This window comes from Pocillopora damicornis, chromosome 3 (genome assembly GCF_964200805.1).
Source record: "Pocillopora damicornis chromosome 3, jaPocDami1.2, whole genome shotgun sequence".
In the NCBI taxonomy this organism is placed as follows: Eukaryota; Metazoa; Cnidaria; class Anthozoa; order Scleractinia; family Pocilloporidae; genus Pocillopora; species Pocillopora damicornis.
In genome coordinates, this window is record NC_142672.1 from 18365329 (window position 1) to 18386753 (window position 21425).

Sequence of the window (21425 nt, forward strand, 5' to 3'; positions counted from 1 at the left end):
CTTTCATAACAAGGGGAAAGGATGGCTGGTCATGGAATTGTCAACTGTACTAAACAATGTACATGAGCACCATCGACATCACAAAAATGAAAGTGTCACTATCTTTTATCATGAAAAGCGCAGGACAAGACAAGATAAACAATTTTATATTTACATAAAATTTAACTTTTCTCTGATTTCTGACAAACATGTAAATTTTCACTGACCCAAAGTGAAATTCCCTGACCTTTCCCTAAAATTGAGAAATTTCATTTTCCCTTATGTTTTCCTGGCCTGTGGCAGCAAGCATGATCAGTTGTGTGACTATAGATAAGACCTGAAGATTACTTGCATAAAACTAAATTTAGATATTTGGATTGTAACCGTAAGTCGCGGTTTAGATTTATGCAGAATGGCTCTCATAAAGAAGATTCGGTTTAAGTTAGAGCCTAAGAGCATATTATCTATCACGTAATTAAGGATTGTTTTTCAAATTTAAGACTCATGCCAATGAAAAAATAAAGAGCGTGTCTCTTTTAAAAAAAGAATGCAGATATTTCTCCTTTTCACTCGATAATAGCAATTACTTGGAGAATAACCATTTTTCGACTGGAATACCTAACAAGCCAGGTATTCCATTAAATTTGTGATTTAAAATTCGAAATATTCTTTTAAAGTAAAAGATTTAACTCACCGCTAGTCGTGAATGAGGATACAAGAGTTGATTCATTCACTGATGCTGAGTGACATTTACCCTTAAAAACGAAACGCGGAAAATAGACTTGAAACTAATTATCGACAAACTGAAAAGTAGTTGCTAGGAAATTATGGGGAACTTCGAAGCATGCATAAAGGACTGTCTTTGTCTCCTTTTTTAAGTATGCGTTGCTGTAAGATTTTCATGATATCCGGAAGAAAAATCATACATTGCTGTTACGCCCATTTTCGAGGTTTTTTAAGACTGCTATAGGACCAGTCCTTTGCCGGCTTTGTGAAAATGTTTGCACGACTTAAACTGCTTCGAGGCGACGAAAGCCATGTCAGCCTTATTTAAATCATAAAAAGAAAACAAACATGAGTCACTGCACTGATCATGAAACAGATTATAATAAAGTTCGGATATAACGCGCGGTTTCATTGGTTGAAAGAACGCGCTCTATCAGAGTACAAAGCATAGAGCTTGGTTAAAGCTGTCACGCCATCTGCCAGTTTGTACTATGTCCGACCTTTTCCGGGACTTCTCTTTAGATTTTTTTGTTAATTAAAAGTGATATTTCGGAGCAGGCAAGCCGGCAAGTAGCAACAGAAGAACCAATTAAAGGTTTTTAAACATGGCAAGCGCCATAATTTGCGTTATTATAACATGAGCAGAGGCGAAAATCCTCAAAGAGAAAACGAAATGGACAGTCTGAATTTTAAAGGTTTTCACGCTCAGTTAGATTGCAAGCTTACGTACAGTAAAATAAATCAAACACAGCTAACACTCATACAGTATATTAATTTTACTTTCGTGTTCAAAAACAAAACAGAACAAAACAGTAATGATGAAGAATATAGTTAGACTGGCATAATTGTTTAAATTCATGCTAATCAGGACGGCGTTAGAGCGTTTCCGATCATGCTGAGGTCCATCGGGGTTAGCTCATCATGGCGATCTCCGGTCATCGCAGTGAAACAAGCCTCAGAAATTACATCGGCCGCCCTTCGAGTCAATAACTAACAGCATACAGTTCTTTCCGATGCGTTGAGTGGAAGGCCACATCAGTCACACCGAGTTTTACGGCGCTGTCATCCCGAGCAATCTTCATGTTCTCGTAAATTCGGCTGTCCTTCATTCATAAAAGGCAAGCCTTGAGCAGTTTGTTTTTTACTTGTCATGTGAAAAACACTTGCGTGTTTTTATAAGCCACAATTAGGCCGGATTTCACTGGACGTTTCACTTTCAGATTATGTATAAGTAACTAATAAAACTTCAGGCAGAAATTCGACCTGCCGAACTACTTCAGTTCGTAAACTACTTTAGATGGTGAACTTTGGTGGTTTGACATTTTTGACAGCTTTAGTCTTTTTCAACCAATCAGATTATTTGAAACATTCTAACAAGGATTCTGAGTAGCTTATTGTAGCGTGCTTTATGAGAGTAGAGAGCATGTTGACGACACTGTCTTTCGCTTTGGAAATGAAGGTTGTTTTGAAAATTATATTTTTTTTATTTATTATAAAAACAACAGAGGAGCCTTGACTATGCTCTGTTCTGTTGTAAAGCACTTAGGAAGCGACCAGAGTACTCAAGAAGTCGGGAAATTTTTTCGCATACGTCCCGTGTTTCTCCCTACACTTCTTTCTTGCTCTAGCCGCTTCCTGCGTGCGTTACCGCAGAACAGAGCACAGTCAAGGCTGTTCAAAAAAATTAGGCCTTTTGCCTCACTGATCAACTGTTTGATTTATTTTTAATGTGACTATGTAGCCTGTCATTTTGTGAATAAAACCATAATTTTAGAATTATAATAGCCGTACTTACTGATGACGGTCACTAAAGCCTGGATAAGGCTTGGGTAAATTATATTTTCCTATGATTAAAAAGACTCAGTAAAGCACATAGTCTGTACAGATAACATAAGAAACGTCTTTTAAGTGTAAAAGCAGTTGAAAATAACAGCTTACTGAGGCACTGCCCTCAGCATCTTAATTCTTAAAAATGTGAATGTCGTTATCCTTAAATCAAAATTATAATTAACAATACGTCTTTTGGAGAAGTCAACTACATATGTAATGTAAAGAATAGTGAATATTTAACAATTATTCTACGAGAGCGCACCGAGTATGAGATAATAAATGACTAACGTGGCGCGTTGGTTTTACTAATGTCATAATCGGCAGGCCTGGGCAGAGTGACTGTTCTAGTAAAAATACGCATAAAAGATAATCCCACCAACTAGCTTTTAGTTCGTTTAAGAACAAGTCTCTGTGAGAATCAAACATCTGGGGAAATAAAAATTTTCAACCTCCCTTCAAATTTTGCATGCAGTTAGGCACTCAGGGGGATGCATAAAAAAGCCCTTTTTAAAGGTCGCAGCACTCTTGTTGCCATGGTAACAACGGCTGCTTGTTCGAGGCTCAAAGCCTCATTTTCATACAAAAACTTCGCAAAAAAAGAGTGAAATGTTTATTTCTCTATCTCAAGCTAAATACAACATTACAAATTGGCACTTCTACCATACATAGTGACATCACACACCAAGAGATTATTCATCTCGGTACAGTTTCGGTCATTTTTGTTGTCGGGTAAAACAGGGAAAACGTTTATCTGAATTTCTCCAAAAGTACACCGATTCTGGAACTGAAACTACCCACCTAGCTGGTTATAATATTTTAGTTTTTAAATATGTAAAAATCTCTGCGGGCCTACCCCTACTTTTAATAGGGGCAATACGCGAAAAAAGCTCAAAATCAGATATTGCATAATTTGGTGATGTTTACATCTAATGTTCTCAACAACAAATGTTTCAGATAAATGAAACATGCACGGCTTTGGAAGAAATTTATCTTATGAGCAATATCCCGAAGAGAAATCTCGCCTCTGGTTGTCATCTTTTAAAAAAAAATTGATCAAACTTCTTGGAGGACTACTCGACATAACTACAAACAAATACCTCAAATCGTGTGCATAACATCCAGATTCCGAGTGCTGCACCTTCTTTCATGGGAATTTGAGCGATCCGAAGTCCTCTGAAGATACACTGATATACTTGTATGTCATTTGAAACAAGCTGAAGTCGGCTGATCTATACGAAATTATCCTCACACCGGTCATTTGTCATAAAAATGTACGTTGTCACGATGGCGTGACGCTGTATTTCTCTCTGAAGTTTCCATCGATCGCCCCAAAGAAGACGAGAAATGGACATTTTTGGATGTATCAGCAGATTTCCGCGCATTCTTAGTAAAAACAACAAAAAAAAAAAGAAGAAAACCTCAATTGAACGCTCGTAAACACTGAGAATCTAAGAGCAGAAATCGCAGCTTGTCAGCGGCAGTACTACATGTACAACCCAGTCGTCACAATAGCAATTTGTACTACTCGCGCGAAAATCATCACAAAGTGGAGATTTTGAACTACTCAGTATCCCTGCAGTACAGAAAACGGAACAGGAATTTCATCGCAATCAATTTCCAAAATTTAGCTTTATTCAGGGAGTCTTTCACGTGCTCGAACGTTGTATTGGCTTTGAGCCTTGAGATTCATTTCCCTTGACAATAAAATGCTATAGAAAGTGCTTACAAAATTACAAAGGAACTATTTTTGATGTCGCTTGGACCGAGAAATACAGATTTGAAATAATTAATGCTGTCACTAATCAACTAAAGGGCACAATCTTCTCAGCTATTAGCTTGATGGTCTCCACAGACTAACGTTATTAGACCGAACGATCTCCTTTTTCCTCCTGGTGAGCCGGCCACCTCAGAGGAAAATTAAAGAGACCGTTGACTTCCTCTCGTGTAAATTACTGGGAGATTGCGTTATATTCATCTTTATTTAAGCTTGTAAAAGATATCCGGGAGAAAAGTTTGGAAAATAATGGTGATGAAATCGCTGTTCTTTTTCCTGAAGGACATGAAGCAATCCGGATTACATATTAACCATGGGCAGTTTCGTTCAAGTGACAAGTTGCGATTTGCGTGTGGATAATAAGTTGTTTGAAAGGTGGAATTATGATATTATGATTTCATTAAATCTTTTATTTCGAACTTTGTTATGATTTTTTCTTTATCAAGACATAGAAGGAAACATTGATTGACTCGATAGCACTGCGGCGGTGATAAGTCTCTCCTCGTCATATCTTATGCAAATTTTTTAACAGTTTTCTGACAGTTTTCAGATGATTTGAAATATCTTAGTTCCTGTCACAAGGAAATGATAATTGCCCGTATCTGCTCTTTGTAAGGAGATGCCTATGTCGTTCAAATTGATTTGGTTGCAACTGGGTTTTACCTGTAGTACAGCCGCTGACAAGTTACGATTTATACTCTTAGATTCTCAGTGTTTACGAGCGTTCAATCAAAGTTTTCCTCTTTTTTTTTTTTTTTTTGGTTGTTTTTCCTTCAGAAAGCGGAAAATGAAAAATATCAATTTCCTGTCTTCTTTGGAGCGACCGACGGAAACTTCATGGAGAAATACAGCGTCACGCCATCGTGATAACGTACATGTTTATGACAATGATCGGTGTGAGGATACTTTAGTGTAGATCAGCCGACTTCAACATGTTTCAAATGACATATAGGTATATCAGTGTATCTTCAGAGGACTTCGGGTTGCTCAAATTCCATTAAAGAAGGTGCAGCACTCGGAATCTGGATGATATGCACACGATTTGAGGTATATGTTTAAAGTTACGTCGAGTAGTCCTCCTTTAGGTTTGATCAATTTTTTTTAAAAGGTGACAACCAGAGGCGAGATTTCTCTTCGGGATATTGCTCATAAGATAACATTCTTCCAAAGCCGTGCATGTTTTATTTGTCTGAGACATTTGTTGTTGAGAACATGTAAACATCGCCAAATTATACAATATCTGATTTTGAGCTTTTTTCGCGAATTGCCTCTATAAAAAGTAGAGGCAGGCCCGCAGAGATTTTACATATTTAAAATTTGTTTGATTCTTACAGAGACTTGTTCTTAACAACAACTGACTGAATTGTGCCTTTAAACTCTCTAACCTCCTTAGGCCATTCGCTTAGACCGAGACATTCATTAGAAAGTTTCTTGTTTAATAAGGTATGATATATGATACCTAGGTAAAACAAACTCACCAAAACGTGAACCAGAATTTAGGCTGGAATCGAAACAAATCTGCTAACTAAACATTTGATCTAATCGCAAGAGTTTTTTAATTCAATACGCTGAACCTGGATGGATACGAAGTTATAATAGGTCGAAACCACAATGAACCGGCAGCCTTACAAGGACCATAATAATGTTACAACCTTTTTGGAGGTATAATGATTACAACTAATTCAGTGAAATCTTCGTGACAGAGCAAACTTGTTTATTCATCCGAGGCCACCTATCATAATCCTTAACGCAAGTCACCTGCTCCACCTCTACATTTCGATCCTTTATGATCTCTATGCCTTGCCACTTGAACGGTTTCTTCGGTTTACCACCCGCTTTGATTCATCTAGTGATAAGCTTCCTGATTTCATCTCTAAACTCCTGCAATCGTATTGCATACACGAAAGGATTAACAATTGAATTCAAATGATAAAGTGCCGCCAATGCCAAGTCAGTGTGGATCGAAATGCTGGTCAATCTATCTGGTGTTTCGACTGGCAGGGCAGAATTGATGGCGAAAGGCAGAATAGTCAGTACAGAAACTCCAGTGGCTATGAAAAGTGTAACTGTAAGCTTCCGTTCTTTGAGTATTGAGCCACATGGTGGAGAGTGACGGCTGCTTTGAACCTTTATGACAACTGCTATGTGAGAAACCGCGATAAAAACCACAAAAAGCGCAATCAATGTGCCGTGAACGTACAAGAACTCTGGATGAATGTCTGCGATGTCCAACCAAGCCATAATAGCTGTCAAGAAGAAGTTAATCAACCAACTGCCCATGATACCTCTATAGTAAAACCATTTTCCAATCAAGCAATGTCTGAATGGGAAAAGGGTTGCATGTAGGCGCTCCATGGAAATCAAACAAAGATTCACTTGCGAGGCTAGCGGGAAGATGAATATAATTGTTGTTTTAAGGACTCCTAAGTAGACGACTCGGTCTTCATCTTTATGAAAATACAGTACTGAAATGGGCACCGTCAGGGCGCCCACCAACAAATCTGCCACAGCTAAGTTTATTATTAGGTACGTACTGCGCTTGCGTAGATGGTGGATTTTAGCAAATGCCAAAAGAGTGAGGGCGTTGCTTATCACGATCACGATAGACTCGGCGATAAATAAGACAATCCAGGCATTACTGCTGTGTACAGGGTCTTCCGTGCTCATCTCTTTGGATGACTGAGCCCAATATATATTAGTCTGCCATATGTGATTTCTCTCAAGCTAGCATAAAAAAATATAAACATAAGCAATGAAAAAGAAAACTGTAAGACTACGACTATTTGAATTGCAAACCTTGTTAACGGGAACATCTTCAAGCAGTACTTTGGCAGTTAGTAATTTATGTCGTCTAGTTAAGCAAATTTTACCGTTTTTGGACTTCAATGAAAATAAGAACTGACACTGCACGTGGCAACACAATTCCTTGATGGGCAACCGGTCGGGGACGCATAATTTTTCGCCAGATTTTCATTAAATTTACATCCATATATAAAAGTGAACAACGATACATGTCAAGGCAGGGGTGCCTATAAACCTACTTCCTTGCAAGCTAATTTTCAAGATATCCTGTAGAATTAAAGGGGCTCAGATCTCGACTCGCACAGGCACACTGAAAATCAACAAACCTGTAGAAACGTCAGGTCGCGTTGCTCAGCTATTACGTCGAGTTTCATGCAGATTGGTCAATCATACTTTATAGCAACCATCAAAAGGTTCACGCATGCAAATGAAAGGAGCTATATGGAAACGCCTTCAAAAGTTAAAGCATTTTATCCTGGAACTATGGGAACTTAAAATATAGAACTAACAATGTTAATGAAGGACAAACACAGCACTTTTGAGGAGACAGTTTCATTTCATACATTTGCATCTTGTAAAACCCATGATGACGCGAGGTGAAGTGGCTTTTTACCTTCGTAAAGTCTGCAACGGCATGCAACCTTTGTTAAAAATCGAACGATTGAGAAGCCGCAAGCGCCCTGGAAGATTCCTTTAACCGGCAACGAATAACTGATGTTTACAAAATTTTGTAAAAGAAAAATGTTTGTTTTCTGAATCCCTTTTAAAAATATGTTCTTTATGCTTCACGCAAGCAAACCTCGCCGCAGGCAGCTGAAGTTCTCTTAGACCAGTGTTCGAAGACTTAGCGACATAAAAACACGATGGTAATGGCAACCACGTCGAAGGTTAGTGGTGCTTCGCTCTCACCAGTTTCTTGGTTCCTAAAGGGCGATCACGAGTCATGACCTAGCCTCCTACACGCAACGGGTATAAGAATATAATCACGGTTAAAACAATGAATAAAAATAAGGGTTATTTTTTTGCTTATCCTAATAATGGTGAAATCGATCCAATATAAAAAGAGACTGACTTTCTTAATTAAAGAAACGCAAACATTTTTGGAGCCTGAAAGTCTGATAACAAACGGAAATTTATCCTTCTTTTGCGGGCTGTCGCAATTTTCATGCTTATTCAACTCCTGTTGAACTAAAAAATTCGTAGGAAGGCCACAACAAGAATTCTAAAATGCGCCGCAGACGAAATTACTCATGACCAGTGGTAGTATAAGATAGGTCGGCTCTTTCACCTAGACTGTCTTATTTGGACTTGGAAAGAGAGGTATTTCTCAACCAGCTTAAACGACAGCAACCTCAGCCAAATTTACATATGTACGGCCGATTGTATGATAAAGCGATTTTTTTGCATGTTGTCTGTGACGTTTTCATCCTGAGAAACATAATCCTGCACAGAATTTAGAATAAATCTCTAGAAAGCTTCGCTGAAAGCTTCATATTCTAGAATATTGATGCAGCTGCTATGAACAGAATTTGACGCTTAGAACACGTCACTTTCGGTCGAGACGTTTTCAACTTATGAAAATTACTTCCAACTAACCTTCCTCGGTGTCTCCAACTAGGGTTCTATTCTGTTGGACTTAATTTGAATCTGACTAAAACTTTCTTTCTTATTTGTTATGTTCATGCAGGATGACAGTTGATCGATATCAAGTTCGTTTCACTTTAGACTTAAATTAAACCAGTAATTAAAAACGGCCCAAAACGTCAAACATCAATCAGTTTAGAATCACGAATAATACAATTCCGTTGTAGCTTGATTCAATATTCATGAAAATTGGAAATTTGTGGTGATCGGAAATTATGACTGTTGCCTGACCAAGCAGTTGGCGATGTCCATCCCTGTAGACATAATTGTCTACTCCTCTAAAAGCCATCTTCATTCCTTTCTCTTTTTATATACCTTTCATAATTCAGTCATCCCCTAGAACACTTTTGTCGGTTGATATGTACTCAAAGGATATCATTTACCGCGGAGTAATTTGACAGGCACTCGCAAATTATTATTTTTTCCTGAAACTCTTCTCTCCAATATAAGTGCTCTACCTTCTTGGGGTTGGACTGTAGTAACGAAGGTAAAACGACAAGGTAAAATGTATCCTGCGGCCCATAAGCCATCTTATTATACGAAATTGAGTAGTTTAGTGTAGCCTGATTGAAAAACTGGCTAATTGTTCTTAAGCGGCAACTGGTAGAGAAAAGAAGATGGCAAATGGCAGAATGGTTACAACAGAAACTTCAGTAGCTATGAAAATTGTTACTGCAAGCTTTCTGTCCTTGAGGATTGAGCCACAAGGTGGAGAATGAATGCTATGTTGGATTCCTAAAATAACCATGATATGAGAAACTGCGACACAAATGAGAAAAAGCACAATCAGTCTACCTTGTACGTTCAAGAATTCTGGATGTACATCTTCTGAAGTCTGAACAGACCATTGCAGAAGCCACGATAAAGGTTATCAACAAACTGCTCATGATACTTCTACAGTAGAACCATATCCTGATCAAATAGTGTAGCCGCTCCATGGAAATCAAACAAAGATTAACTTGTGAAGGTCACGGGAAGACGAACATAAGAGCTTGTTTAAGATATGATGGGCGAAACCTACCCCATTGGTGCCTGTACTGGCATAAATTACGCACGTCATTTCATTGGTGCACACTACATTTTTCAGCGGCTGCAAGCAAAGGTTGTTAAACTAACACTTGAAAACAAACTTCATAGTTGGATAGTCTCGAGCCTATGAAACAATTTGATATAAAATTTGTGGAAAAAATCACGCAATTTTAAACGACATAGACTCAAAACGTTCCTCGAATCGTCGCTTTCAAGGTAATAATTTCCATCCTCGAGTAACTAGTTTCGAACACGCTTATAGATATATCTTTTTCCCCCTTCAATTTAAAGGGGGATACATGTAAGCCAAAACTATGAAATAAAAAATATCAGTCACCGTGCTCGCTCAAGAGCAAAAGACCACTGTACCTCTTTACCAGGTCCATTGATTGAAAAGCAATACCGCGCTCTCGGAATGCATGCGCGCTTATTCGCCTTTTCTACGTGATATCTATACGCAGTACAGGATGCGCATTGCAACACTGATGAATTACCCTTGGTGCACCAACGGCCGATAACAGACTACAAAATGTCCACTTTTGCCCGCTTTTCGTTTGCTGCTTGTTGCAAATGTCATGGTGAACGCTCCTGTAGCAGTCGCTTCAACAAACAGAGAAAAATTCTAAAAAGATTCTGATCAATGCTGAGATTGACCTCCAGCCTAATATTAAATATGCTTTATCCATCCCCGGAAGCGCTTTTTGAAATTAATTCCTGATAGCTACTTCATCTGAATTGTCTCTTTTGTACCATGGAGGAGGTTTTATGTCCCAAGCAAGGAGGATGATTGGCTCTCTTTGATTTAAGTCTTTTTAGGGTAAAATGTAATCTCAGTGTTTCTGAATTTTTCGTTTCACCTAAACGCGGCATAATAACAATTGTTATGAACAGCGTTTGAGCCTTCGGTCACATTACTAAGATTTCGAGTGAAAGGCTTTCAACGTCAAAGAAATTACTTGTTACTCACCTTTGCAACGCATTTAATTAGGGGATTTATCCTTAACGGAATCTGGATTAAACTTCATGTCTCAGGTTTCACGTTCACGTAGCATGACTTCTGACTGATATGAAGCGCTTTGTCTTTTAAGTTTTATTACATTAGAAATGAAAAGCGGCCTCAAACGGCAACGTCATATCTCGTTCATTTTTAAGGCCACATGACAACTTGATTACTTAAATGTCTTAAATGTTAAATAATAGTTTTACTTATAAAAAAGTCTTTTACTTTCCGTTACTTTCCTTTTTTTCAATTTATTGTCATTGACGAAGTATGGTACACTCGCCGAGGACTTTCGATTGCCAGCTCTCTTTCAGAAGGAAAAGGCACTGACTTTTGATAATTTGATGCACGTTTTCTCGTGACAATTCATTTAATAAACAATCCTTCGAAATTAAAATTCATCACCTTCGATAAATTTTCCTTTCATGACAGGTGGTGATGTGGCGGAACAAATTTATCTCCCGTAAGTCAATAGTCATTAAAGGATGAAAAAACATATACAGAACGGCGATATCAAGACGCAAAAGGTAAGAAATGATGTTTTTAGCGTCCCATAGACACCCATAACAGAAAATGTACTTTAAAGGTTCGATAAAAAAAACCTAAAATAACAACACAAATACTTGGTATTTCTGAGAAGTGATATTCTTGTTACAGCTGTATTTTGTTGAGTCATGACAGTTTATAACTTTTTTTTTCGTTCATTGTTATGTTTGATTCAATTTGTGATTCTCAGTAACGACTGTATACGTTCGGTCTTGCCATAAATTTAGTACAGACGAGCAAATTCAAATATGTACATGGTTCAAGACTTCTTTTGCAAAGTTTAGTGGTACATGCGAACGTTTTTTGCCGTTCCTCGCAAATTCCATTTATCGTATGCAAAGACAAGCAAAATAAAAGAGAGTCATTGTGTTAAGCATTTGCCTACACTGCAGTTTACTGACTGAACGAACATTTACAAGCAAATCATTCTTCTTAACGACAGCATATTTTTCGGATTCAACGTATTCTACTTATTGCAGTTTGTATGCCATAAAAACGACCTAATAGCGGGTGAGTGTCTAAAAAAACTCTGGTGCTGCTTGTGAGGGGGGAGGGGAGGGGGGTGGAAGTATTATTAGATAATTTGGTTTATCCCCTGAATTTATAATGTAAGTTACATTGGCCAATTTACATTATCAACTCAGTTGATAAACCCAAAATGTTTTAGAGTAAAGTGGCTTTGCGAGACCCACCATGCACGAGAATACTTATATATATATTTGAGATATGCAAAGAATCCTATCTAAACAGAGTCATTTTTCATTCATGGGATAATATGTATACAGGCTACTCTATTTCAGGCTGACACGCCGTATAAGAGCGAACACAGCCAGGACGGAACAGCTGTTCATTTTCCATTTCGAACTTACATTGTCGTTGTTCCAGAAATTTTCCATTGTAGTTAGCCCTTGAATTGTTGTTCCTTTATGTTCACGAGTGTGTTTCCACTAAAAGTCACTTTATTGCGCACTGCGCGATGTAAAGTCCACACCAGCTTCTCCTTGCTTTCCTAAAATTTTTCGTATTGTGTTTCTGAATTCCCTCAGTCTTATAGCGTATACAATAGGATTTACTATGGAACTGGTGAAATATATCACATCTATTGCATAGCCAACGTGTTTGTAACGATCTGAAGCTAGCTTTGTTTGTATGTTGATTGGCAGAAACTTGTAAAGGGTAACAGGCATCATGGCGAGAACAGAAACTCCAATGACAATGAACAATGTCACAGTTAGTTTTTTTTCTTTGGCTGATGTTCCACGATGCTGGGATTGAGGGCTCTTTTGGACACTGATCGTAACAATGCTGTATGATACTGTAAGGACAAGGGTATTGAACAGCGTGAATGAAGCCGATAAGTAGGAGAACTCTGCGGCATAAGAGCCTTCTGATAACAAATGGGCTACCACAAAGCCCATCACTGAGGAAATAATCCAGCTGCCTGTTATGATTCTACAATAAAACCATCTTCCAAGTAAGCAATGCCTGAAAGGAAAAACTGTTGCGTGCAGGCGCTCCAGGCAAATGAGCGAAAGATTAGATTGGGCAGCAAACGGAAATGTGACTAAGGCAGCAAATGTGATGTAATTTCGCCATCTAACACTTTCTTCAGTCGTGTTGAGCAAGAACGCAGGGCCAGTAAGACAACCCACCAATAGATCGGCCACGGTCAGGTTCATCACTAGATATGTGCTGCGATTGCGTAGACGGTGGTTTCTAGCAAAGGCCATCAGGGTGAGCACGTTGATTATCACTATCACAAGAAATTCCGTAGTAAAGATTGGTAGCCAGATTGGGCTCTTGATCACAGCAGACATTTCTTAGCACGGTTGAAGTGAATTTATCGATCTCCTACTTTCTAATCTTCACGGGCTAAAAATATGAAACACATGCACTTATTTTGAGGAATCAAACAAAGACATGAAAAACCGCAAACCGATGCGCCAACAATTTCGCTGCATACTTATAGTCTATTCTCCTTATTAACTCGGTAGTATTAATGTTGACTCCCTACCACCAGTTCTCGCGTGACAGATCTTAAATTCGGGATATGTACAACATTTGTACAATTATTTGTATGTCAAGGGTCGTAGACAATCTGGTTTTAATGGCCATGATCGTCATGCGTCCGTGTGACAAAAATTCACGCCGGGGGTTACGTAGGTTGCGCACGGTTATTTCGTTGGAGACAGATTTTTCGATCAAACAGTTTTAGTCATCGAAAAAAATCGTAAAAACGTTTACCCTTCCCTAATGGAGAGTGCCCAACACCTCATAAACGTTTACTTGTATCGCGAAAGGAAAAATAATTTAATCATGATGAATGAAATAGTTATGAAGAGATCGCATGTGCAATCTGCTGCTTCGCGCCACTTACACCTTAATGGAAAAATGCATTTTTTGTGTGTGTTGAACAGAAACAAAAAAAAGTTATAAAATTAAAACATCTCGTTAAACATTTTACGCAGAGGCCTCTCGCAGTATAAAGCTCTCTGTAACTCAGGCTAAGAGGAAGGGGTTTGATTCCGCTTGAAGACGCCGAGTTTTTCTTTTCTCGTCGTGAAAAGACGCAGGACATAATTAATAGACCATTAAGAATTGACCTGATTATCACACCTCATCGTTAGCTTACTAATAGGCACCTTAGAATGAACTTCCAATCTCCAATAAGAGTCGTATTTTTCGATGAACTTTATTGTGTTAATTTTCAGGTGCAGACACATAATAAATATGGAAAAAAAATATGTTTTGACGGAAACATATTCGCTAAGAACGTTATGAAAGGGTCGAATAAATATTGCCAACCCTTTGTGTATAAACTCCGTTTTTTGATGAATTTCCTAGCCCCGTGGGGGGCCGAAAGGAATATATATATTTCTTTCAATTACCTAAGGTTAGCTTAAGGGTAACAGGATCAGGTCCACGTGCAAAGATTTCACATGATGTTTAACATTTGAATTTTATTTTAGAGCTATTTCAATAAACCGTTTATGTATGTGCAATGTACCAAACGATTTCTCGAGAAAAACAAATGCTAATTTTTTATATGCAAATGATTTTCTTCCTAAAGGGTAAAAATAATCGAATTTTTTGAAAATGTGTAAAATATCGAGACAACGTAGTAACAACGCATCCGTAAAGGATCGAATTAAAAACTATTATGGTGCCAATTTTCGGTCCCAAAACAACGATAACAGACTGAAAACTTATAAAAATAAGCTCACCTTACTTATCTGCGCTGATGGTAAGAGTTGTGATTTCATCGGTTGGTTTCGTTTCAGATGGCTGTCTTCACCATTGGCTTCTCAAACAATTATCTTTTCGACAGAGCAGTACAAATCTCCGTGCAATTTTACTCTTCATTCAGCTGTGGGGAAAAAAAAAAGGATTTTAAAACTTGAGTAAATTCATGGACCCGCTGATATCTGTGGACGGTTTTTAAGCGCGTGCTAAATTTTAATTTCGATCGATCACCCCAGGAATTCCGGAGGGCTTAATCAAAACATATTTGATTTACGTGGATGATCCACCTGAGAATGAATAGAAGTTAAGTGTCGATATCAAGCGACCTTTGTCTTGGTTCATTTAAAGTTGAAAAAATGAAACTTTGGTTGGAACCACAGGTCACTATTAATGCACTCTTCTACTTAAAAAATAGGTAACGCTCGCTCTATATAAACAGGATTCTACACTCATACTTTTCGAACGAAATTCGTCAGAATTCAAAGAAATTTTCCACAGTTCCCCTCTTTGAATTGCAGATTAGTTCTCTGTTTGGTTTTCTTTAGATTACCCATCAAAGACGCTAACGATATAGAGTGCTACTGTAATGCTATTGTTTTCCTTCGAAATCAGGCTTTTTTTTCTCGTTTTCACGACAGGAGGTGTTTCATAAGTATTCCATTGTGTGACAGATTTGTAAGATAAAAAATCCCCCAATTATGCTTCAAAAAGCTCCCCTCAAAAAATAATGAAGAATTTGCGAATTCTAGCGAAACTAAACAGAATGTCTTTGAATCACATTTTACAGATTTCAGTCCTATACTAGAAAATTCCTCGTAGTGTGCGTAAATGGAAAAGGGCTGGCTAATTACGAGGTTGTGGAACTAAACAGGTCTACAGAAAGAAACCCAATAACAATACGTAGTATTTTTGACTCGCTTTGAGCGCTTACTGAATGCTGACCAACACTGTGCAGTTTAAATACAGAAATTGAATTTCGAACCCAGTTAATTACATGGAATGACAGCTGGTTGTGTACTTCCCACGACTCGTTTCTTCTTTTAAAGTAACACTAAGAATAAGCAGATTTCTTTTACTTTAAATTCCGGTGAACAATATCGTCTCTATAGATACTTAGTTTGTGGCGATTCCTTGAAAACAACACGGGACAATTTTTTTACCGAAAGATACCTGCACCGCTATTGTGAAGCCTCAAGTCTTAATGTGTTTCACATGACATGAACTACATATTGCTATCCAATGTATGCTTATTACTCTTAATATTTTTAACGTTTAAGAAAGCTGAAGTTTTTCGTTTTAAATTACGAATGCATCTTTACTTTTCTATAAAGCCAAACCAAAAGTTTCTTCAAGCCACCGCGGTAATTTGAATTAATTTTACGTCTACAGAACAAAACAGGTTGATGAAGATCCAATTCAAAAGCTTTAAAAAATTAATGTAAACTGTCGGAAATTTAGAGAAGTGTTAAAAATATCTCAATGTTGAAACCTACACATATAGCAAAAATTTTTGCCAAGTCCTCTTCATTTATAACATAAATTGTTATTCAAGGGGGATATGACATAACTTCTCAGACTTACATCCATTGAGGTAACCACCTTTATGTCTTCCATTTTGTTGATTTTACTGGAGGTACTCACAAGCTTATTCATAATGTAACATTGATCAGTTGACGACTCTGGTGAACCGTTTTTCAAATCTGTGACATCGTTTATTTTTTCGATCTAAATGCATTTGCTCTTTTTCCCTTTTTCCCCTTTTCTTTTCTCTCGAGCTTCTTCCGTAAGAAACAAGCTTTACTCACCTCAGTTCGCCCGAACCCGGTGTACCATCTCTAGAATTGAATCTGCCATTTCTTGCTGTGAAATTCTTTTCTTTGTCAATTCGCCTTTGTTTTAGATGATTGATAACACTCACCTTCTTTTATAGCAGATTTAATTAAGATTGGAATAAAAAGGTCATAAATTTCCATTCTTGCTTTTCAATAAAAATCGTATATAGATTTTACTAACTCGCTTCCCGGGCGTTTTACCAATTCGTTGACAATCTCGGACAACCGCTTTTGAAGAGGCGACGGCCCTCTTCGAACGAACACCCTTGTTTTCAGCAATTGATCAATTCGTGCCGAAAAAAAGTGAAGAGCAGAGGAAGGGGAAGAAGCAAATTCCAAATACTGAGAGTTGGGTCGGGGAACCGAAATATTCCAAACCCATTGATCGGAACGATATTACTCACAACCAAAAACAAAGAACTACTTAAAAGGCGTGAAAGACTAAATATATAGTGCAGAGAAATTAACATAAGGCCCGAAAAGGATATTTACGAAACTGGAATAAAAGAAATAAAAAAAAAAAGAATGCGCTTTAACGAACTGGTGCGGAGTGCATTAAAGGAAAATGAAGGAATTTGGAATTCGCCGCAGCGAGTCGTTTGACGATAAAACCCACTTGAGGTGAAGCACAGAAGTCGTTCCTCCAGCAGAAATATAATTTGGCCTTTTTCACTGATGACAGGGACGTCTCATCGTTCCGTAAGGAACCGGAAAATAATAATTTCTCCGAATAGCATTAGCTTGAGGGTTTCCTTATGAAAACTCAAAAGCTTCATTTACACAGATCTACCGGTTATTTGTTTTTGGTTCACCACACTTTATAATCTGAGGTCTTTCTTTCACGATCTGTTTCATATGGGTTCTTATCTGATGCCTCTGTTTCTTATTAATCAATTTTTTTTTCAGCGATTGAGAAACGGGTATTTCATATGTCAGATCAAATTGGAAATAAGTTATTATATTAGGCTAAAACCGGTTTTTTTCTGGCTCAACTGCATATATATATTGACGACAGTGAGTTTAAATCCCTGAAATATTCTTCTTCTTAGAGATTGTTCGTTTTACAAATTGATCATATCTCATTTCCGAGAACAGACATCGCACGTACCTTCAAAACAATTGTTTTTTGTTCATTTGTCTCCGCTCATGTTCATTCGCGATTATTATTTCAAAAGAATGAGTCCTTATTGCCAGTAGACCTACTGTTTATAAGATAATATATTTTAGATTGTTATTTCCTTGAATTTATCCACCTTTTTACTAAACCTTGATGTCTGATGCATATTAGGCATTTCTTGCTGGTAAATTAAGTTCTTTGTTTTTCCGCCTGGTGGTTACCGGACGAAATTCAATTTATGGGGATCAAGTTTCGTTTAAAACATGGTTTAGATGAAGGAAAGTAAAACAATCATAAACGTCAATTCTTTTAAATCGAAATTAACATTCTTATGACTCTTTTGGTGGGCGATTTTTTTTCTCGACAGCTAAATATACTCTGAGTGTTTAGCCAACTTTGCGGTGACAACATATCGAAATAACCTGTTTTCTAGGGTGACAAATTAGTTTTAGAATTACATTTTGACGAAAAAAGTACATTTATCATTTTATGAAGAAGACCAAACGTTTTTCTTCTCCCTTTGTGAGGGGAATTTTGGGAATCCGAAAGATCACGTTCCATAAAAATGATAATGAAGGACCTCAATGGGGGGGAGCACGCCGACGATTGACATATGTCAAATATACAGATTGTTCGAAATTGTTTCAACCTCTGTTCTTTCCATAAGCTTGCAAACCGGAGGAAATTTAGCAAAAGCAGAATATCAGATTCGACGAAAGAAAACGCCGGTACATCCATAGAAACTGACTTTCTTGAGAGGTTTCGTACCAGATCTCCAAAAAATCATTATAAAAAGTTTCGAAGAATCGTCCACCTGCGAAACATGTAATGCAAATACCTTTATGCTGACAATTCAGTCTGAGCATTTAAACATGTCTGTTTGCTATACAAGCCACCGCAACCTATAAGATTGTGTCAAGGAAAGGCGACCCTAGGTCTTTATTAAGTCATCCATATTTATGGTCTGACTAAGAAAAACATATTTCTTTAAATATATGCGACGAATATTTAGTATGTTTGAATGAATGTGCATCAAGTGGAACGGATGAGAATATATTGGTCAAGCATCGTTTAAGGTCTCTATTTCAGTAACTCTTTTTGACACTTCGATTGCCATAATTGAAAAAGATCCAAAACATAAATTCTTGCTTTGACTATCACTATATTAATTTTTTTTGCACTTGTTTCGGACTCGTCATACACGGACGCCTATGTGTCTCATTCAGCACAAGCTGGACGTCAGGTTTCTGTCGGATTTCACGTTTTTCGCTCGATTGTTTAAAGAAGTTTGAATACCGCATGGCATTCAACTAATTTTCAATTATTCTTGACGGTATAATTTATATAAGAAAACATCAAAACATCAACTGTAACTGTTACTATCTAGTTATAATTAAGCCAACCTCTCATGCTCGACAAGTTTCTTCGGAATAGAACAAAGTGGTGCAGTTATAGCGGCTTGTGTTTTAGTCAGTTCTAATTTAGTGAAAATATATGGTTAGGATTAAGAAAGAGTGTATGACTGTCACTTTCATGAAAAACATAGGCATCCAAAAGCTGAATTCCCCGAGTCGTTTGGTCTCAAAACTGTGAAGAGTACTTAAAAGCTGCTTATTGATTAAAGAGTCGTCCTGTCGTCGTATAGCCTACTCCATTTATATTCCATGATTTTGGCTAGTTTTAAAAAGCTTAGAGTTTCCTTTTGCCCTTCAAGCCACCTGGAGCCACAGGAATACGTTTGGACTTGTCATTAGATGGTACAGAAGACGATAACCTTAAATTCCTTGTCGATTCAAAACTTTACGTGTTCAAATTATTTTGCTGTTGGTCCATCACGCTATCCACCTTTCAGTTTAATCGTCTTTTGAACTCCCCTACTTTAGTAATTATAGTATAAACTTTTACTCTATCAACGGCTTACCTTAAACATCAGCATCGTCAATTTCACCATATTTCGTGTTGTTCTCTCGGCTATGAATTCCAGATGGCATTCAAGTGATTTTCTTTTGGTCGATCGCTCTTGGCAGAAAAGTTGTTTTAGTTCAAACTGAGATGAGAAATTCAATACGCTAAAAACTCGCAGTTTCATGCCTGCCGCCTAAAACGCCATTGACGACTTTAGAAGTTCCTTTATTCTAAATGCATTGATAGTTGATCTCTCTTTAGAAAGTGACATGCATCTAATACATTTACGTTTAAATTAATGCATAATATTGCAAACAACGTGATGTGAGTAAAATTAATTATCTTTTAACTTCAGCTGTTTTCCGGCCAATTTGATATATAAAAAAACATGCAAGGAAAAAGAAATAAAAATTGATCACGGTTTGAATTGTACAATGTTAACGTTCATTGTGTTAAGATTAATGGTTATGGGAGTAAACTAAGAAATTATTTCACCGGAAGTTTCTCTAAATCGCCTCTTTAGATTATTTAAATATCATTAACAGATTGGATCCAGCAAAATGCAACTAAAAGTTATGATTCTTGCTTTTTAAATGCTGTTTTATATACTATAGTGTCTAGTAAAAAATGTTTTTTTTAAGTGATTTGGAGGTTTTTTTAATATATATAGAAGTCGTGTGTCAACAACTTTTACTGCTTTTTAAGCAATCAGGGCTTGGAAAAATCGAAAAATTATTCCATAGAGCTATAAAATTGGTCATAACTCAAGGCTAACACGCCCAGCATACAGCGTCTTGAAGGCGACTTAATTTCCTTTGGCAAGTTCAATAGATTTCGAGCAGGATAGTTCATGTTATTCTCGAAAATATTGTAAGTCACTCGCCTCCAGCTCGTGATTTACAAACTTTTCTTGTGTTTTCCCAGCATCTCAAGTAAGCTATTACGCCAGTAAAACGATAGAAAGTGCGGTCTATTGAATAATTTGTACACCTTTTTTAGTGCTTGATACACAAGAACGATATTTATAATAAAGCTCGGATATAACACGTACTGTAATTGGTTGAAAGAGCATAGAACTGAGCTAAAGCTGTCACGCCATCTGCCAAATCGTACTATGTCCGACCTTTTCCGCGACTTCTTTCTAGCTTTTCTTTCGTTAATAAAAGTGAAATTTCGGAACAAGCGAGCAAAGGTTTGCAAAAATGCCAGGCGCAGTAATTTACGTTATTGTAACGTGAGCAGAGACAAAAATCCTCAAAGATAAAACAAGATAGACAGTCCGAGTTTTTTTAACGGTTTTCACGCTCAGTTAGATTGCGAGTTTACGTACGGTAATAAAAATCAAACACAGCTAACACTTGTATAGTATATAAAGTTTCGATTTCAAATAGAAAAAAACAGGAATTATGAAAAATATAACCTGGCATAACTGTTAAAATTCATACTAATCATGATGGTGTCAGAGCGACTTAAGGTCTATCGCGGCTAGCTAATCATGGCGATCTTCGGTCATCGCAGTGGAGCAAGCCTCAGGAACTAAATCGACTACCCTTCGAGTGAAAAAATAAGAGCTTACCCTGATTACCTTTCCGATGCGTTGAGTGGAAGGCCAGATCAGTCACTGCAACCGAGTTTTACGGCGCTGTCATTCCGAGCGATCTTTTTGTCTTAGTGAATTCGGCTGTTGTTCATTCATAATACACTCGCCTTGAACAGTTTGTTTTCTACTTGTCATGTGAAATAACTTGCATATTTTTGTGAGCTACGATTGCGCCGAATTTCACTGAACATTTCACTTTCAGATCCTGTATTAGAAACTAAAAAACTTCAGGCAAAAGTGTTAAATTTGACATACCGAACTATTTTAGTTTGTAAACTATTGCAGAATATGAACTTTGATGGTTTTTGAACTTTGATGGTTTGACATTTTTGACAGCTTTAGTCTTGTACAGCCAATCAGATTATTTGAACCATTCTAACAGGGATTCTGATTGGCTT

General features: G+C 37.4%; 2 protein-coding genes across 10 annotated transcripts; both read right to left on the reverse strand.

Moving 5' to 3' along the window:
* Nucleotides 1–1466: 1466 nt before the first annotated feature.
* LOC113666913 (trace amine-associated receptor 5) lies at nt 1467–10862 on the reverse strand. 5 transcript variants are annotated; one of them, XM_089202217.1, is made up of 3 exons: nt 8708–10734; nt 7438–8067; nt 1467–7033 (listed from the first exon to the last, which is right to left on the reverse strand). In XM_089202217.1, exons 2-3 carry the CDS (start codon nt 7483–7485, stop codon nt 6152–6154), a joined length of 930 nt encoding a protein of 309 aa, XP_089058343.1. In that variant the 5' UTR covers nt 7486–8067; nt 8708–10734; the 3' UTR covers nt 1467–6151. The 5 variants fall into 5 exon arrangements, with proteins under 5 accessions (XP_089058343.1, XP_089058345.1, XP_089058342.1 ...); XM_089202219.1 differs by lacking the exons at nt 7438–8067; nt 8708–10734 and adding an exon at nt 10752–10862; XM_089202216.1 differs by having other exon boundaries at nt 7438–10734.
* A 551-nt stretch (nt 10863–11413) lies between these two features.
* LOC113666943 (adenosine receptor A2a) lies at nt 11414–21425 on the reverse strand. 5 transcript variants are annotated; one of them, XM_089202223.1, is made up of 3 exons: nt 21013–21425; nt 14555–14697; nt 11414–13202 (listed from the first exon to the last, which is right to left on the reverse strand). In XM_089202223.1, exon 3 carries the CDS (start codon nt 13145–13147, stop codon nt 12290–12292), a length of 858 nt encoding a protein of 285 aa, XP_089058349.1. In that variant the 5' UTR covers nt 13148–13202; nt 14555–14697; nt 21013–21425; the 3' UTR covers nt 11414–12289. The 5 variants fall into 5 exon arrangements, with proteins under 5 accessions (XP_089058349.1, XP_089058348.1, XP_089058351.1 ...); XM_089202222.1 differs by having other exon boundaries at nt 21004–21425; XM_089202225.1 differs by lacking the exon at nt 21013–21425 and adding an exon at nt 19444–19688 and having other exon boundaries at nt 14560–14697.

Excerpts from the sequence above, each read along its gene's own strand:
- LOC113666913 (XM_089202217.1), bottom strand. The coding sequence starts at position 7,485 with ATGAAACTCGACGTAATAGCTGAGCAACGCGACCTGACGTTTCTACAG. Across the intron at positions 7,034-7,437 it reads GCGACCTGACGTTTCTACAG|CTTGAGAGAAATCACATATG; the intron begins GTTTGTTGATTT and ends TTTTTATGCTAG.
- LOC113666943 (XM_089202223.1), bottom strand. The coding sequence starts at position 13,147 with ATGTCTGCTGTGATCAAGAGCCCAATCTGGCTACCAATCTTTACTACG.